Below are 19,025 nucleotides of genomic sequence, written 5' to 3'. Positions count from 1 at the left end.
GCTGATACAGCTGAAAGAAATGCCTGTTCAAAAGCAAAGACAAAATGAAGAAAATCTGAAAGTCCTTTCATAGAACTATTTACTATACAAAAGAAATATGACAGTAGTGATTCCCACCCTTCAGACACAAGACCGAGCCCAAGAGGGTATTTGTGGAACTTAAAAGGGCAATGACATTCCCTGGACCTAGGTTTATAATTTTTGGGAAGGGGGCTTTGATGTGGCTGTGAAGTCTCATTCTGAACAGGTTCCCCAGTGATCCTCGTGCACACAGACCGCGAGAACTACTGACCCTTCCGCCAGAGACCAGCGCCCTGCTCCCGCGCTGCCGATCACGCAGGGCGCAGAGGGAGCTGCCAGAGGGTCTGAAGCGCCGTCAGCTATTAACACTCCCAGACCCCTGGTCTGGCAGCGGGACACCCTTGCACGTGCAGCCGGACAGTCCGATGGGTGCAGAGAAGGGGAAGAGGTAAGCGCCCCAAGAAGCCTGCTCTGTTCTCACCTCTTGGGAACCCTACGTTCCCTGAAACAGGAAGGAGAACGACACAGTGGTTCTCAGTCTACACACTCCGGCTACACACTCCATCGTGACAAACATTTTGCTGCGGTACCAGAACTGCTGAGCCCAAATATCGAGCTGATCGTTAAAAGCATAAACTTGTGAGTTCAGACATAATAGCAATCTACAACAGGTCAGAAGTCTTGTGATAGTATTTGTGGGCTTGAAGTTCTTTTAATAGGTAACATTATTTAGGGGAAATACACAGCCAGCCCTTTATGTAGTGCTGAATCAACGTCCTCTCGTGAGTGGCGACGGTGGGAACAGGGACCTCACACCTTCACCACACGGCCCTGTCTCTAGGGCCGCTGTGTGCTTCGCGCGTGGCAGGAGCACAGTGTCATTGACCTATGAAGCACTTCGGCATCCATGGGAATCTAACCACTTTTGTTTTCAGAGCCTTGGAAACTAAAGCAACTCAGCGTTTCTTGGGCCAAACTGAGGCTGTGCTAGAATCCGAGTGTCAGTCCCGCTAAAATGTCCTAACTACATCGTTCTTTCTTTGAAACAAAAACAATGAAAACACTTTAAAAAAAAATGTTGAAAACACTCTGAAACAGCAGGAAACCCTTGTTTTACTTTGCTGAAGTTTGGGTAACTTCTGCACTCCATTGTCCCCGTGTGAGAAAGGTCCACTTCCAGGCCCCACTTCCAGTTCACAGACCTAGACAGAACGTGGACGTCACCTCTCTCACACGCCTCCACTCTGGGCCATCCGTGTGCGCGTTTTAAGTGAACTGCTACATCAGTGCAGCCATATGCAGCAACATCTCCTTCCTGGGGGGAAGACTGTGACTGCACAGTTCAGGCTGAGGGCCTTAACGTCATAAACTAGCGGGTGACAATCTGAGTCTGCATCATGTTTAAACCTGCTTCGAGTCTCTTCTGTGTGCAGTTAAAAGTGGTGGCGTGAGCTCGGAAAAATGAGTTTCAAACGAAATGTAGAAAGGAGACAAAGGGGACAGATGACTTCCCTGGTTAAATAAATGTGACCTGCCCCGCCACAGCTCCGACCCCTTCAAAAGGCTACTGCGGGTCTTCGCCCGTGTACCGAAGCGCTGCCTCTGACCCCACCGTCCTCTCCTCCCCACCGATCCCCACTGGCTGTGTATTAGGACCACCTGGGAAAGCCGTTAAAAACACCGATGTCCATTTACAGAAAGTTCTAGAACAGGCACAACCTATCTGTGATGGAAAGTAATGAGAATGACTGGGAGGACGGGGACTCAATGGTTATACCCTCTGCCTCAGCGGGACGTGGGTGCACAGGTGTGTGTGCATCTATTTGTCAAACGGTATGCTCAAGACTCAAGTGAACCCCTGCAAATTGCTTTACCTCAAAGAAAAAGCCCGCCAAAGTCGAGGTGCCAGCCCAGAGGGGCCTAAGCACTCGCTGCTACACCCCAGGCATTTCTAACACACGACGACCCTGACTGAGAACCGCTGGTGCCAAAAAAGGGGCTGTGGGCTTGCACCAACGGTGCAGCGGTTCCGAATGTGACCCTGGCTGCTGCGCCAAGAGGTGTCAAATGGTGACCTTCAAAAGTTCTCTGGTACGGTGATGCCAGGCCTAGTACCTGTGTCCATCTTCTTGCTCAAACAAACAGAACTGCCCCCTTCCTGCCCCTTTCATCACCTGCTCGTTCTCTGCAGGCACCGTATCAGAAACTTCAATGGTTCAGGGCTGTCTAGGACTCAACAAAAGGAGTTTCGCAGCCCAGGAAAATTACTTTGTCGAAAGCCTCTGTTACTTGGTTTTTTATTTTCTACAGCTGCTCAATACATCTTTTCCAGTGATGCACATGGGACTCTACTGCAGACACCAGACAAAAAATGAAGTGCACACAAGCACTGCGCTGGTCCATGAATGGTCGTCCCAGGGCTCAGCTCTGTGCAGGGACGGGCTGCTCAAGGCGCCCAGGGGACTGGGCGGGGCCTGCTTCCCACTGAAGCGAACAGGAAAGGACCCGGAACAGACGCAACCCTCTCCCAACACTCTGCAGGGACAAGCCTCTGCTGCAAGACGCCTTCAGATTTGCTAGCTCGGTGGGCTTTCCTTCTGAGAGGATCCAGCTGTCGCTTGGAGATTTTGTATTTCAGCTTCTGTCCCAGAGGAGCACTGTAAGGCTTCTGGGGAGTTCTTAGGTAACATGCTGTGAACTGCCTTCTGTGACACTCACAGACCAAGGCACCTATAGTGGCTTGAGAAAAAGCCGCTGACTAATGCAAAGTAGAGGGTCAACTTCTGAGATAAATACTCTTGTCTGCAACGTAGCTAAGCGGACAGCTCCGGACAAGCTCAGAAAACACAGAAGCAATGCTGCGCACCGTCTGCAGACTGCTTCAGACCTGAGCCCTCCTCAGGTCTTGAAGACCTGTACCTGCTCCACGCTGGCCCTCGGGACTGCTCAGGAGAGGTCCCTCTGACCCTAGGATGCAGCTCAGAACCCACCCGGGCCGGCCCCGTAAGTTCTGGGAACTGTTCCTGTCACCGGCAGCTCTCGGAGTGATTTGGGTCAACCTCTGGAAATTATCACGAGACAAGCTGTCCATTCTATGAGCGCCGTTCTCGCACCCATTTTACAACGACAGTAATCGCTTGGCTGAAACCGTGTTTCAAAAGTACGTGAGACGCCGTCCGCTACAGCGAGAGGCTCCTGAGCCCGTTACAGAGAGCCGAGGGGCCGCTCTCCTCTAAGGGGGAAACGACGGCCAACCCTGCGCATCTCCCTGAATGACGGACTCTTAAGCCAGTTTCAAATGATCGCTGGGTTACAGCAAATCCAGAGACAAGTCGTGAAGGAGGAGCCGCACGCGGCGTCTCCCGGTGTTTCTAGCTGGAAGGAGGTATGGACAACTCTGACCCTCGGCTGACTGTGGATTACATGGCCCAAGCATCACTATTTGATGGGACATTCAAGATTAAATGGTCTGGAATTTTTAATGGACCTAGGACTCTGCTTTTCAGTTGTACAGATGTATTTCTGTGAAGAATGAACTTGTGGAAAGAGCATTTCAGCACGCCGAATATCCCCCCAAAACGCTGAGAAGCAGAAATCAAGGTACCATCTCCTTAGATCACACAATTCTGCTGCGAGGGTTTAAACCCAAGTCCCCACGTCTCTGACTAAAGACAAAGGCCTTGCGCTTTTTGGAGTCCCAGTATCTAGAATGTTCTCGGTGGGCAAACTTCCTGTGGCAGGAGGGCCCGATGGTAAATATTTGGGATTTGAGGAAACACGGCCGGTGTCTGCCCGAGCCGCTCGACTGCCACCGCGGCGAGGAAGCGGCCGCAGACAGCGCGGATGCTCCGTGCGCGGGGCCGTGCTCCAACAAGCCTCGTGGACGCCAAAACAGTAAGGGCTTACGACTTTCACAAAGTAACACTCCTCTTTTGACTTTTTCTTCAATTATTTAAAACCCTGACACCCATTCTTAGCTCATGAGCAGTACACGAACAGGTGGCGGGCTTGCCCTGGCCCACGGGCTGCAGTTTGCAACCCCTGACTAGTTCCAGCTCTGGAAAGCAGGGGCCACGACGGTCTCGCCGAGCATTCTCCTGCCGGGCCCTGGACGCTAGCCGGCACGCAGTAAGTGTTCAGTAGCCACTAGGTGGACCGAACTGACGACGGTCACTCCTAACCAACCTCACTGCCTACGACAAAAAAATACCCCATGTAGCTGAACTCGACAGTATGAGATCCTTCCAAAAGTCAGTCACGCCAGAGCTGTGTTGGCACATTCTGGCCGCTATAAACCATTCCGTTTACCTCTGGTGTGGGAACCATCTAGTCTCCAGATGGCACCTACATATCATTCACTGCTGGCCCCTAACAAATGAGAGAGCTCGTTTAAAGGGCAGTGAGCTCACTACCACCTGGGGACACGTGCTGGAGAGCAGACTCCAGGGCCTCAGCCCCAAGGCTTGTTCTGAACAGCACACTGGGGATTCTGGCCCCTTTGGCCCCCAAGTCACTAGAGAAATGCTAATGTGCATGTGAAAGACCGAAGCAGTCTGAGGAACCTCAGTGCTGCAAGCACTCCTCCGTGACTGCCTGCAACCACACACCGAAAAGAATCACGACGAATTCTACCCGCCCGTAAACTGCCTGTGTCGTTACCGAAATCAGAGGCTGCGCAGTACCCTCTACAACTTGTAATGACGGAATACAAAGGAATCCCCGTGTTCATAAGAAATCCCCAAAACTGAGACTTTAACCACAGAGCCGGTCTAGGGGGGCGGGGGGGAGGGGAGTGGCCCCAATCTCTGCTATTTCCCCTCCCATACCACTGGGACCCCAACACCAATCAATGACAATCATTTTTTAGAATAATTTTCTAAAAACACACCTACGTTCAGTCTTTTTCACCACTGGTACCGACGCACTGAAATTAACCCTGTAATACAAGACCGAAGACCAGAGCACCGAACCTGCCGCCCGTCTCAGCGGTGGCCGGCGCGGAAGCTCACTCATGCACGAGCGTGCACTGCACACACGTGTGTGTGTGTGTGGGGGGGTGCCTCCAGCTCTACCCTAGACCCCTACAGCCAATCCAGCAACAGTCCTTTGCACTTAAGTTTCCGGCAATTGTATTTTTTTTTTTTAATTTAAAGGAATGTAAATTTAAGCTTTAAGACTTCCCTTAAGCTGTCACAAATATGCCTTCTTACAGCTGGTAGCTGGAAGTCAGAGGATAATTCAAACTATTAAGAGTATCTGGAGGGAGACCCTTGGAGATGTGCTAGAAACGCAACACCACCCCACGCCCAGTGAGGAGGCTGGTCCTGCAGAATCCCTGACGCACAGTGTTTCCAGTCTTTTCACCACAGCTACAAACTGCACCGACCGCTACTCCGCCTGTACCTGTGCTAAGTTTTACAAAGTCGACTCTCTCTGATCTCTGACTGAGGTCAGCAAGTTAGGTTCAGATGATGTAATCAGCTGTATAGCAGTCAGTCCAGGGTGACTTACCAACTAATAAAGCACCCCAAATTAATTCCACAGGCCACAAAACCAACCGGTATTGCACAAATACGTAGTATTTCTAAACCCACTAAATCCGCATAGTCACAAAAAATTGCTAAAATATTATTAGCTACACATCTAGGATGTGACTATGCATGTCAGGAATTTTACCGTTCAATATTAAATGCACTTTGGGGAGTAACTTTAAGCTCCTCTCTGGCGAGTTATAGGGACCCAAGAACAGGAAAAGAACGTTCAGATAAACTTCGTGAAACCAGGTATTCTAGTCCATCTAGTTGTTCCTCCTCTTCTACACAATACTAATCTTTAATGAAAAAACAAGATTCCAAAGGCAGAAGCAGAATGCATTCCTCAGTGGAGTAAGCCTTTCCATTCTTTTCTGAAAATAAGTTACATGACTCTGCTTTCAGGTCATGAAATGAGTATCATTTGTTCTCTACTCACGGAGGCTGACCACCAGCCAACGAGAACACCACCTGTCCACCTGCATGCGCCTTCCCCTCCTACCTCCCGCATTTGCAGACGATGAAAGACAGTGCACACTTGTTCAGTTCCGCAGTACTGGAAACACGAAGTGAGCTTTCTATTTACCTAGATTAAGATGGACCCATCCTGACATACAGACCAGCCCAACTACCATCTCCTTACTTAAAAGTTAAAATTCAAAGACAAAATTCCATTCGGATTCTAAACAAGCCACAAAATACTTATCACGGAGGTCAAAGACACCACCACCCCACACATTCCACACTCATACCCCAGCCTTTCTGACCGTGGCACTGTCAAACCCGTAACGGGAGGGCAATGTGGAAACCAGGTGCCTCCTGTTCTCTCCTACTTGGGTCCAGGTAGTTTTATAAAGAGATTAGATAATAATACATGAGGTTTTAAAGTTTTATATCCCAGATCCAAATTTTAAAATCTTCTGGCTTTACCAACGTTCCCATTACTTTTTCCTCTAGTCAAGACTGTGATGAACAGTAAAACTGCCTGTTTTACTGTATAAAGATCTTTTTTTAATTAATTTTCTACTTTGTTAGTATAAAAATAGGATCCAGTTGGCTTTAAAAATTGTAAAAAAATATTTAATTTTCATTCAGTGTTCGATACTATGATTGTCTATTACTTTTTTTTTTAAAAAAAGGCCCTCTCCCCTCCCCCCAAAAAAGGCTTCTGTTTTATTTAAAAATCAAATCTCCATTCCCTATTCTTTAATATGTATCTTGAAGGTAAATGCACTTACTTTCAGGGTGAAAATATTAATAGATTTCCCACATTAACAAGCGAAGGCCAGAAAGCAAGAACAATCAGTTTCATAGTAGATACATAAGGAATTCATGTTCAAAGTATTTTCATTTAGCCATTTATACCATTTCATTCTGAACATTAACTGAGCATTCTCTCAACTTACCTACATACCCAAAAGAATGAAAAGAATGAAAAGGGGATTCAGAAGTAAATTTCCACCTCCAGTTTCAAGAAATAGCTTTCACCACGATTCTTTCTTTCGCTATCAAAACAGCCAAAAGTCACAGCGCACATTACTCAAACTGTGAGTTACCCAGAATTAAGTCTGTTTGTACCACCTTGATTAAGCCCTAGGGGGCCTCCTAATGGCGACTTAGTCTTGGTTTTGTTTTAGTAGACCCATTAAATTCCTTAATTTTCAGTGTCTGCCTAATGAGTATACTATAACCCATGTGGAAAAAATATCTAGTACCTGGGTTTAACATCCAATTTAAAAGTTAATTTGAAACGGTTTCTATAAACTCCTTTCTCTTTTAAGTTGTTAGGTTTCCTGTAAAATACGTATCTTCATTCCAAATACGTTAAAGAGAAGCTGCATTCGAAGGAGTCTCAGGAACAGTCCGTCAGCGCAGAAGCACCAGGCAGGGGCGCGCATCCTCGGGTGCCCGCAGAGGTCTGCCTGCCGACAACAGGTGTCCTGAGAGCCAGGTGCCGCGAAGGCAGGGGAGCTTTACGCTGTCTGTGTGGAACCAACGTACTTCAGCTACTAAAAAGATTCTCCACAGAGACTGCTTCATTTCCTTATCTACCTTTCCTTGTGTTTCTGTATTTTATTAATGGGCTAGCTTCATTCACCAGTTTGTATGTTAACACAACTTAAAAATTTGTGATCCTTGAACAGAAAAATGCCATCTGAAATGTGAGGGGAGATGAGTACTTTCTAGACAGTGGAATAATACATCCCCTGTCTACTACCTTGAATACCTTTCTTGTGACTTAAACTGATCTTTCCATATAAAATCACAATAAGTATAAATGGAATGTAAAGTGAACCAAAGCTGGGTCATAAAGAATTGTAAGATAAAATTTTACATCACCATAAAATATAATTATAAAAGCCCAAGATAAAAATCTTTGGGTGGATTTCACTGGGGCAATAATCTACTTCAGAGGCCCAAATATGGAAAAAGAGACAAGTAGGTCGCCGTGGCCCTCCCTTCTAGCACTTTCTATGTGCTCTCAGTAACAGCAACACAATACACAACTCAGAGCGCTAACTTTTGCTCCCTAATGACATCATTTTAGTCTACATGTAAAATTCTAATTTATCTGAACTTAAAAAGAGCTATAATACAAATCTATAGCTCTTCCAACTTATGAGAACAACATCCATTCACGTGTTACGAGAGGGTGGAGGAAATGGGCCCATTCTCAAAACTACATCTCAAAACCATTCAACTGGAAAGTGCCAACTATTTTGTTTTGCTGTATAGTTTCTTTATCCCTAAAGTTAACTTTCTGACTTTTTATGAGGCACCAGCTTCACAGCAAATGCAGCACTATCAGAAACGAGAGCCATTCATCTGTGGAATACACACTTTGCTACATACACTGTGTCTCACAGCCATGACACAGTGTCTGCTACCCAACCTGCTGTTAGCACAAGGGACAAGTTGATTTACGTCCTTCCGTTAGCACTCTTCCAAGTCATAACGATGTCTTGATGGGGAGAAGAAATGCCAGGCCAGTCACGAAGCTGACATTCTATCCCAAAGGTGCTTCCCTTGGAGTGCCGCGGGCACCTGGAATGCACGGTTCTCAGCCTGCGCTGACTGATACAGGGGGCAGCCATAAGCCACGTGTGCCAAATTGAAACCAGCTCCTGGGTCTCGCAGGCCACATTCAAGTGCTCAACAAACACGTAGCGAGTGGCTCCTGCTGGACAACACAGAGAACGTCTATCCCCACAGAAAGGTCTCCCCAACAGCGCTGCTCTAAAAGGCACCATGGTTCCAACCTCTGGGCGGTCCTAGGGTTTAACATAGTGCCTTTTACCCGTATATTAAAAAAATTGTCAAGTAGTCATCACTCAAACAGTATCATGATGTTCCCCAGCAGGACTGGACACCAGTGAGTGTGCAGTGCACACACGCACACACATGCGCGCACACGCACACACTCCTCCGAGTACACACAGCACAGACGTACACCTATGCATGCACATACACACCAGCCATGCATGCATACATATATGTGCTCTCACACACACAGGCTTGTATACACACCCAGGCCTACCTTCTGTAACCACAGCATTGAAGGATAAAATGACTTTGTAATATATAAAATAAATAAATAAATATATACACACATACACACACACACACATATATAAATGAAGCAACATTAAAATAAGACATCCATTTGTACCCTATCAAATTAGAAACAAAAAATTGGAAAATACTTTCATGTCGGCATAATGGGTATAATCCTCTGCAGGACAACGTAGTGATTTTAATCACAAGTTTAAATGTGCCTATCTTTTAAATTTAAGAATTCCGCTTCGACAAATTTATCCTATGAAGGTGATTAGACAGAATTACACAGATGTATATAAATTTATTCTCTCTCATTTAAAAAAATACATCTGACTATACTGTGTTTTAAAGATATATCCTTTAGGCAAATAAAATCTCAAAAGCACTGTTCACTTTAAAATTAAGGTTTTCTCTCTTTTTTTCCGCCTAAAAAATTCATGGCTATTTCAGGAATAAGAAATTCAAATACAACCAAATAAAACAAAATATAAACCTCAGTTTCATACAAAAATGAAGTATAATGCAATTCAGACTGGAGTGTGCGACATACACGTCCCCTCCGACAGGGAGGCTGCAGTGCCGCAGTGCCCGTCAGGTGCCCGTCAGACAGGACGCTGGAACAATGCAACATGCCTCAGTGGGGGCCTGGCTGGATAGATTATGGCACACTGTGATACCCAGAAAACACCCGGGACGCTGCTGAATAGAAACGACCTGGCAGTGGTGGTGTGCATAGACTTACACTGACACAGACGTAAACAGACGAGCACGGGGAGAGGTCTGAGAACATGCGCCTGCTGTGTGAAAGCACTTTCAGGAGTCTCACTTTTTTTTTTTTATCCTCCTCTCAGTTAGCTGAATTTTTTACAGCAAGCTTTAAAAAAAAATTTAAAGGGCTTTAAATTTTTTTTAACTAATGAGAGTTCTCAGTACTAAGAGTGGGAAACAGAACATTACTCGAATTCCGAATTTTCTTCGAAGCAAAATGCTAATCTGACGTTCATGGGCTACTTTTCGATAACAATCAACTGTATCTGTAAAGTAATAGCTTATTTTTCAGAAAGGCAAACATTCCAAAGAAATATCCTCAGGGTTGTGAGATTCTTGAGATTATGAAAACTGATAAAATTATTTTAAATTGAGAAAAATTTCTATCATTGCCCTCTTAAAATATTTCAGAAGACGTTAGATGTTTGAGATAAAGCTGCTTGAGCTGAAGTAAATCTGGTAATAACAGCTGATAGCTAGGTGAGACATAACCTATTCTCGGCAACTTTTAATGAACCTCCCATGTATTTTTCTTATCATTTTTAATATTTTTAATTAGAGTTGACATTCTCAGTGACTTTTTCAATGCTGTAAGCAGCAGAGAGTATATAAAAATGAAATAGTCTTCTGATCGTTTAAGGTATTAGAACTATTTTAATCTTCAATTTTAGGTAATAATGGTTAGCTTCCATCTACTGTTTGATATACCTGCACTGAAGTTCGGCTCTGGGCATCTTATCTTCAAAATTCCTCATTAATGTATCTAATTAACCTATTTTTCCAAACATTAATTAAAAAGAAAAACAGGAAACATCATTATTCTGGTTTGGAACCAAAGTTGTTAAAATCACTTTACTTGAATTTTTGACATTTTGTTTAAAAAAACAAATCAAAAACAAAACTTTTACCTTAAAGATATGTAAAACTGCATTCGAATTTCAAGGTTATTATTACCTCTTCTCCCAGGAAAGAAACTGTTAGCGCTAATCTTTTTCTTGAACATGACAACTCAAATGGTAGCACAGAACTAACACAGAAAAAAACTATTTCTTTGGAAGTTTTAAAGCTCGTGATAAAACTCACCATCGCCAACCCAGACAGGGGCCTTTTGAGCCTCTCCACAGAATAGCTCACAGTCTATGAAACAAATGTGTGAGTAACAGTGTGTCATGGACTCATTTCAGTAAGCCTAATTATATCACAGTGTGAGACTATCTAGACCAACAAAGAAAACCAGAGAGACGAAAAGAAAAAAACAGGACAGGGTAAGCTAAATTCCACTCGTTATCAACTATCCTTCTGTTGTAAGCCAGCAACACTCTAAAAAAATTTTTTTGAAAAATTCATCCAATCAATGAAGAGTAGAGCAAACATATAGAGAAAATGGAATCTGACAACTTGGTGGTGAATTTTAACAGAAGTAGCATTACACTTTTTCTTCAAAGGTATAATTGTTCAATATCCATTCTTCATGTAAGGAATTTAATACACCCACAATAAAGTTTAACCCATCCTCAAAAATCCCAGTGTTTTTGTTTAAATTCTTTACTGTAAGAACTAAATCTCAGATATTAAAAAGCTATGGCTGTGAAGACACAGATATATCCAGAAGTGTATTTCCCACATTCCCGAATCCATACTATTTGATGTTTTTACTATCTTAATGCTTTTGTTCTTAAGATCTCATTAATGTTTTACTCCCTCTAGTGTAAACTGTTACCAGAAAACAGGAGATAAACGTTTGCTTTTACAATGCGTGGCCAGAATCCACGAGAACATAATGTGAGTGTCGCTGCAGTTCCCACGCCTCCGATTACAGTGGTCTTTGTAGACACGCAGACTCCTAAAGAGCAAGTCTGCAACCTGAGGCTTGATGCTGCCACATTCAGACCTAGGGACTGAGCACAGCCGATGTAGCACGTAGGCCATTTTATCACGAGTCATCACGGCACATTATTTTTCAATGCTATCCCGATGGCCTTTCATCTGCCTATGGAACATGTATAGCGCGGGGTCGAATGACGTACACTGAGGTAACGCGAAGCCAGAATGTACACTGTTACTCATCATGCTGGCAGAAAATGTCTGGCTGACATCAAAGAGGGAAAACAACTATGAAGACAAAAACTTTTTTTTGGAAGAATCAATGAATATTTCGGTTATTCTAGTATTACAAAGAACATTCACAAACTGGACTCATGAGTAATCTGGGCAATTTGCATGGTTCCAAATAAGTATCTTAATAATTTTAAGTACAAAATAATAGGAGATTGAAGCAAATAATTCCTTGCTAATCACCATCAACGCCATATGAAATGTAGTATTTCGGTGTCACACATCACTCGTATACACACACGCCACATTCTGCAACCAATAAGCACAGTCGTGTATACTTTTCAATGGGGAAATACTATGAATGAAAATAACTGTGCAAAGTACCTACTTTACCTACCGGCCTATTTCGTTTTGCTTTAAATTAAAATTCTCTATATACAATTGTCCCATCCCTCCACCCTCCAAATAAAACAGGAGAAAAAAATGAACTAACCCACGATATGACAAAAAAAAAAAAGGCAACATTACATGGATATAAATAGGAAGTAGATACAGAACGTCTCCACAATGTGCCTTCTGCTGCATCTCTGGTGCAGAGAGGACACACTGAACAGACTGTGGTGTGGGAGTGCTTCTTTATTCCCAAGGCTCCCTCAAAGGAGTCACGCAATCCAGAGGCAAGGCAAGTGCAAAGTATTTTTACATGATTATAACTTTCTAAAAAACACCCCCCTGAATACGTTGTGTGTCTGTGACATTCATTTATGAGTGCTCTACGTTCATCGACCGTCATTTCCGTAGATAACCCCCACCCTCCAGGGCTTTATCCATCAACCTGGCACGAACACCTGGGATATCTTTGTGCGGCTAGTGTTGATGAATTCCAACCCTCTGACCAGCACATTAAAGCTCATATAGGTACTCACCCTGCAAACTGGGCACTGCCAGTGACTACTGCTGTCTCTAAGCCTGTACTCATCAGACAAACACTTGGAATGATACACACGAAAACACAGGTCACATATCAACACCTCTCCAGGCAAATGGCATTCAAAACAATACCAGTCATGATTTTCTGTTTCCCAGTCCTACAAAAAATACAAAATAGTTTCGTATGACATTTTGTCAATATCCGCAATGACTAAGAACAAAATTGAAACTAAAGTCCATCAGAAGTTAGGCATTATAAACAATCTTAGACATTTACTGTGTTAAAACAAAAGGGAAAAAATATCTAGAAATTTGCTTCTTTAAATTCTCTCCTAAACAGTATTAATGTTCAAAATATCTTAAGGTGATCTGATTGCAAAACCAGTCCAAAATAAGTCCAAAGCCAATCCCAGTTCTAACAGTATCTTTCATTTTTTAATATAATCTATGAAATAATTTCTTCAGTGAACTGAATATCACAAACATCTATAGCTTAGTATTTCAAATAAACAAACCTCTGTTTTGTTCTGCTTTTTTTAAAAAAATATAATAAGTACTTAGTTAGCACACTGTGGGAACAGAGAAAAATAGTAAGAAATGGTGATGCTCACTATTCTTATCTTCTCATCCATGGTATTGGATGCTTTATTGAAAATAACCATTAATCAGAATGTCCATGTTGTTTGTGATAGGCTGTCAAATTTTCAGGGTCTGTTGAATTTGGAAAAATAAATTGAAAATGTGAAACTAAAGGTTTATCACATTCTCCAAAGGACAATTGCCATAAAATCAAAAAAGGAAGTAGGCTCATTTTCTTACTGGGGCTATTCCTAGAAATAAAAGGACATAACTGCAGGTGTACAGGTTTCCTTCGACATTTTCCTTCTGTTACGCTCTTTTTTATACAGCCAATACCATTTAAACATACAAAGGAAGATGTTATAAGTTCTCTTAATTTAGAATTCATGCTTCATTAATATCACTCTTAGCTTTTGTCAAAAAATGCCCGTGTTCAGAGTGATTGATTTGTCTCCAGCTTTCTATTGTAGATGTGCTGACTGCATGAACAAGGAAGGGTCTAACTCACATTTTAGCATCATCAAGGTCACTCCCAATGGGACACCCAGAATTCTAAACCTGGGCTCTGCCATCATTTTTCTTTTCTGTTAGTCCCTGTCTACACTGTTTGTGAAGAAAGGCAGCTTTCTCATTTTCTCTCAAGTCGATAACTCCCCCAATAAATGGGTCTGACACAGCGTTTGCTTAGCAAGCAGTGACACTGCAGGTGGCCAGGCTGAAAAGCATTAACTCTGCTGCTGGACCACAGGACAGGGCTACTGCCCACTTCCTCGAAAGGGAGGCAGCCACCTATGTCCCAGAATTCACATCTTCCATCCCACATACAAAGTCAGGACTAGAGCACATTAGTAAATTCAGCAAAAATGTTAACATTTTGGTTTGCTTTTTGTTAAGAAATTGGTGGTCTTTATTGACCAAAGTAATAATGCAAAATAATAATAATAATAATAATAATGATAATAATAATAACCATTTCTAGTTATTTGCTGCAGATATACTCTGTAAACTTATGTTGGTGGAGTAATTTCAGTCAGACTGCCTTAAAAAAATCGTAAGATGCTGAATAAACACGAAACCCTAATCTGTGCACGGTAGGAAAAACATCTACCTCACGGAGTGTGTGGCATAATGGCACCATAGAGACACAACAGGTGTGTGTGGTGCCTAGCTGCACCGAAACCACAGTCACTGAGTGCCCATTTCACGAAGCTCACATGCAAGCTGCATTTTAGCTTTTTTAATCTTGGCAACAAAAATTGATGTTAGGTTTCAGTGAAAGTACTTTTTCTATTTTTAACAGAACTCTTTCCAAGTTTAAAACAAAGTATTTCTAAATATTTTTCATCATAGCTGTTCAGAAACATCTTAAAGAATTCTGGTGGCTTATATTTGACTCATTATGAACAAAAGAAACTCCCATCCTTCATCATTTTAACTTTTTTTTTTTTTTAACATTAATTCGTGTTCCTGTGATTCTTAAAATGGTCGTCACTAAGAAAAGGAATCAAGAGAATATAATTCTGGTGCAGTCCAGCCTCTCCACATCACCACCTCCATTTTCCTAACCCCGCCCCTCTCCCACCCGCCCATGAAGCAAAGATGAAAATGGATCTTTCTTTGATGGGGTGTTTAAAAGTAGACCCAGTTTTCCGTAACGATTATAGAAATGAAAGTATAATTCAAATGAAGTAAAAGCGAACACCTGGCTGCATGGGTACGTAAAGGCACGTAAGTAACTGTTATCTAAGAGAACGTACAGGGTGGAATGCACGTGCCGTACATTCTCTTAATCACAGCAACAGCTGTTTAGAATATAAAACATATGCAAACGTCAAGTTCAGAAGTTATGAGATTCTGAACCCAGGACACATTGCTCTGAGGTATAAATGATACAGGCATGCTGACGATAGGCAGCTGCCTACAACTTTTCTTTTATGTGGTGCTCTGACTAATCCTGGGTTACGCACGCCCGAAAGCGAGGCTGCATTCTCCCCTGGCTTTCACCAGATGTCAGCAGCTGCTCTGACACAGCCTGACCAACAGCATGATATATGAAATGCCACTTCCACACTTCGAGAAGAATTTTTAAAAGCACACCTACTAGCACAAAATCCAGAACTATAAGCAATGTAAAGACAGTATAATTTTAACGAACAATTCTAACAATAGTTAACTAAGCGAGCCTAAAGAAAGATAGAGATGTAATACAAAAAAAAAAAAAAAAAAAAACAATTAAAGTAAAACAACATAGTGCAAAATTAGTTCACCTTGTTTGGGGTTGCTGTCCTGGAGAAAGGCTGCATACTGTAGGCCTTTCAAAATAAAAACAAAATAATCTTGGTCTCTCTACTATAACTTTGCTCAATATCAGGCAATACACAGACCTTTTAAAGGGATTTCATATGTGGTCAAACTTTGTTATTTGCTATACAACTTACATTATTTTGCAGATGATATCAAATGATAATCTATGAACATGCTAATGATGAATGGAAAAGCAGTTAACATGTAAACTCAAAAGTCATTACTAGCTTAAGAGGAAACTTTTGATCCTAACACAAAAGCAAATGGACAGAGAAAATCTCTCTCTAGGAGGTCATGTGCCATGAAACCTATCATGATGTTAGAAAAACATTTTAATAACAAACAAATTCGGTGCCATTATAAATCTGCATAAGATCATAAATGTGTGTCTTTATGATCTGAAACTGGTTCAAGCTAGAAATTCTTTTTCATTATAATCAGGAGTGATGAATGTGAACATGGTCAATTCGAAACTTCACCGCGGTGTAAAACGTGGCACAAGCTGTCTTCAGAACCTACTAGAAAAAATTCCATCATCCAGATGCACCCTGCGACACTACTCCTGCTACCACTTACAGCATTTGGCTGAGATCTGGGAGCCAGGCTAACCCAAATCCTGGCTCTGGCACTCACAGGCCATGTCATCTAGAGCAGAATACTGAGCTTCTCTGGGTATCATTTTCTATTAGTAAAATGTACAAAATAGCAATACCTCCTTGATAGGGTTTTTCTAAGGATCAACTAAGTTACAATGCTAGGTGTTAGCTGGTGTTATTAAGATGACTTGTTTGCAAAAGCACACAAAACAGGAATTGACAAGTTAACAAAATGACATGGTGCTTGTAATTAAACATGTGCAAATTTCTTCTTCAGCACTTTAAGTTCATTATGCCAGCTGACTCACATTTCTGTAAGCACCACAGAGCAAGAAACATTGTCAAGTCAATTTAGAGGTGACACTGATGCAGGAGGGTTCATGGGAGAACTGTCTGGAACGAGGGCCTCCTAAACTATAATCCACCCTCATCGTAGTCAAAAGAGATTCTAACTTTTAATTCTCTATATGTAAGGAGCAGATAAACCTTACATTATCAAATATGTGTTTGATGTGGTATTTTAATATAGATACGATGTAAAATTAATTCTCTACAACTCAAGGTTTAATTCTGTTAATAAATGCAGTTAATCACTGAAGAATTTGATGATTAAATATTTCCAGTAATTTTGAATATTAATTTTTTTAAATAAAAATGTCACAAAACTGCTTAGTGAGATAGAATTTAGACAGGAGAAAGAAAAGCTCACACACATTCACTCTATCAGTATAAGCTGAAAAGAGTATAACAAAACAGCATGACCCAAAATATTCTACTAATTAAAATGGAAATTCTTTACCAAAGCAAGAGTAGTTTCTAAGAATAAGTACATTACAGTTTGAATATACACAGAACCATGGTATAATTGGTTTCTAATTTATAATCACCAATACTTAATATTTTACTTAATAAATAAACAATTATTTATATTTTTGTGCCTTTGGAAGAAATGTATAGTTCTGCACATAATTAACATAAATATAATAAAATATATTTCACTTTTTCAAAAATCAAAGGTATCCAAGGGGCAAGAAGTTTTACATGTAGGGTGCTGAACACATGACTAGTTTAGGACAGCTGTAACGATAATAAGGGAAATGCAAAGATCTAACCTTTAAAGTTCTTACTTCGCTCTGCTATGGTTATGAAGGGGGCTGGGAGAGCCCACGGTTTGAATTTTGCAGGCCTCTCAGTATTTTTTAAGAACAAAGCAAGGGAGCGCTTGTCGCCAGGACTGGTTAATGGTATGATTTCTGAAGAGCAAGACATAGACCAAATCCTACCTCCTATCTTAAAGATGTGAGCTTAGCTAAGTTTCAAGAGGTACATGAACCACAGTTTCCTTTGTATCAGTCTTTCTGTATCAGGATAAGCAGGTGATGACACAGAAAAAAGTATCTATCTTGCCCCTGTTGTAAGTTAAGAAAGAAATCCACTGACCCCCAATAGAACATGTTAATCTCTTCAAGAAACCACAAAAATGTATTTTCATTAATCATGCTTATTAAAAGGTGTCAAAATCTTAAATAAAAAGAAAGTAAAAATACAGAATTAATTCTACCTTTTACTTAGACCAACTTTAAAAGTAGTATGTGGTTGTGCTTATTGGTGGGACGAACTCGATTGTATGAAAACTAAATACTCAGACTGAAGCAGGGCATAGTAGCCAAACCTGAACTCATGTTTGCAGTTGTTCTTGAACCCTAAGCAACAAAATGAGTAAAAGGGTTCTAACTGGAAATGCACGCTGTGGTCCCTACACTGATGCATTATTTTTGAACTGGCATTAAAGAGTAAAGAAGAAATGAGACCCTGTGTCCACATTTGGCAGGTGAGTAAAGGGAGTAGTAAGTAGTTTGATAGCAAATGTCTTTTATTTTTTTTTTTTTTTAAATCGTCCTCTACACTGGTGACCAAAGTATTTAATGTCAGATCAACAAGATCTGTCAAATAATAGGGTAGAATCATAGCTTGGTGCCGGGGACTGTGAATAAAGCTGGAAGACACCAAATAAATAACATTAACTGCTTCAATATCAAAACACATATTTGATTATGTTTTATCTGCAAATGATCCATTTACTTGAGGTGATTTGCAAAACTGTATTCCACTAAATATTTTAATAAGACCTTCCTATCTTTAGCGAGCACCTTATGAGTTATAATTTAACTCATAAAACACTAACTTGTGTGTACTACAAAGGGAGCTACAAAATACCAAACTTAACTGAGCCCAGCAAATGGTGAAATTCTGCCCAAGAAATATATTTCTCAAGTTGTTAGAACGAAAGACATAAAATACTGTGATTAAATGTAGACTGAATGTAGCCATTCATGTATATTTCTTTAGAGAAAGCCGATGATGAAGGGATCTATGAGAACATGTAAATTTCTTTTTAAAAGAAATCGAAAGAAAAAAAGCCTACATAACAAACTGAGCGGCCAGACATCACAAAGTTTCACTCCATGCCCTGGTCTATTGGCCTTTTAGCAATACATCTTCAAAAGCTATGAAAACCATCTCTAAAAGAATGTTTTTGGATCCTATGAGTGAATACAAATGACACACAAATCTGGAAGTTTAAGGTGGCTACAGAAATTTACAAGAGTTTCCCAGGTTGCATAGTCTTGTTTTAAAAACTGATTGGTACATGTACTTTTTGCTTGTTTATTGACTAATATTT

General features: G+C 41.5%; 1 protein-coding gene across 12 annotated transcripts in view; it reads right to left on the bottom strand.

Moving 5' to 3' along the window:
- Nucleotides 1-19,025, bottom strand: part of ZMYND11 (zinc finger MYND-type containing 11) — a 90,109-nt gene that overhangs the window by 19,659 nt on the left and 51,425 nt on the right. For 7 of the 12 annotated variants that reach the window (XM_025051690.1, XM_015594806.2, XM_015594807.2 and 4 more), the window contains exons 4-5: nt 15,710-15,754; nt 12,860-13,021 (exon numbers count right to left, since the gene is read on the bottom strand). The exons of 2 other annotated variants lie outside the window; for them this stretch is intronic. In XM_025051690.1, the coding sequence (XP_024907458.1) occupies nt 12,860-13,021; nt 15,710-15,754 (207 nt within the window). Of the gene's footprint in view, nt 1-12,859; nt 13,022-13,474; nt 13,511-15,709; nt 15,755-19,025 lie in introns of those variants that run through there. 3 more of the 12 variants (XM_015594810.2, XM_015594809.2, XM_025051691.1) reach the window with 2 other exon arrangements.

Source organism: Pteropus alecto, unplaced genomic scaffold, assembly GCF_000325575.1.
Source record: "Pteropus alecto unplaced genomic scaffold, ASM32557v1 scaffold108, whole genome shotgun sequence".
In the NCBI taxonomy this organism is placed as follows: Eukaryota; Metazoa; Chordata; class Mammalia; order Chiroptera; family Pteropodidae; genus Pteropus; species Pteropus alecto.
The sequence above is the reverse complement of the archived record's forward strand: the minus strand, read 5'-3'. Positions and strand labels throughout refer to the sequence as shown.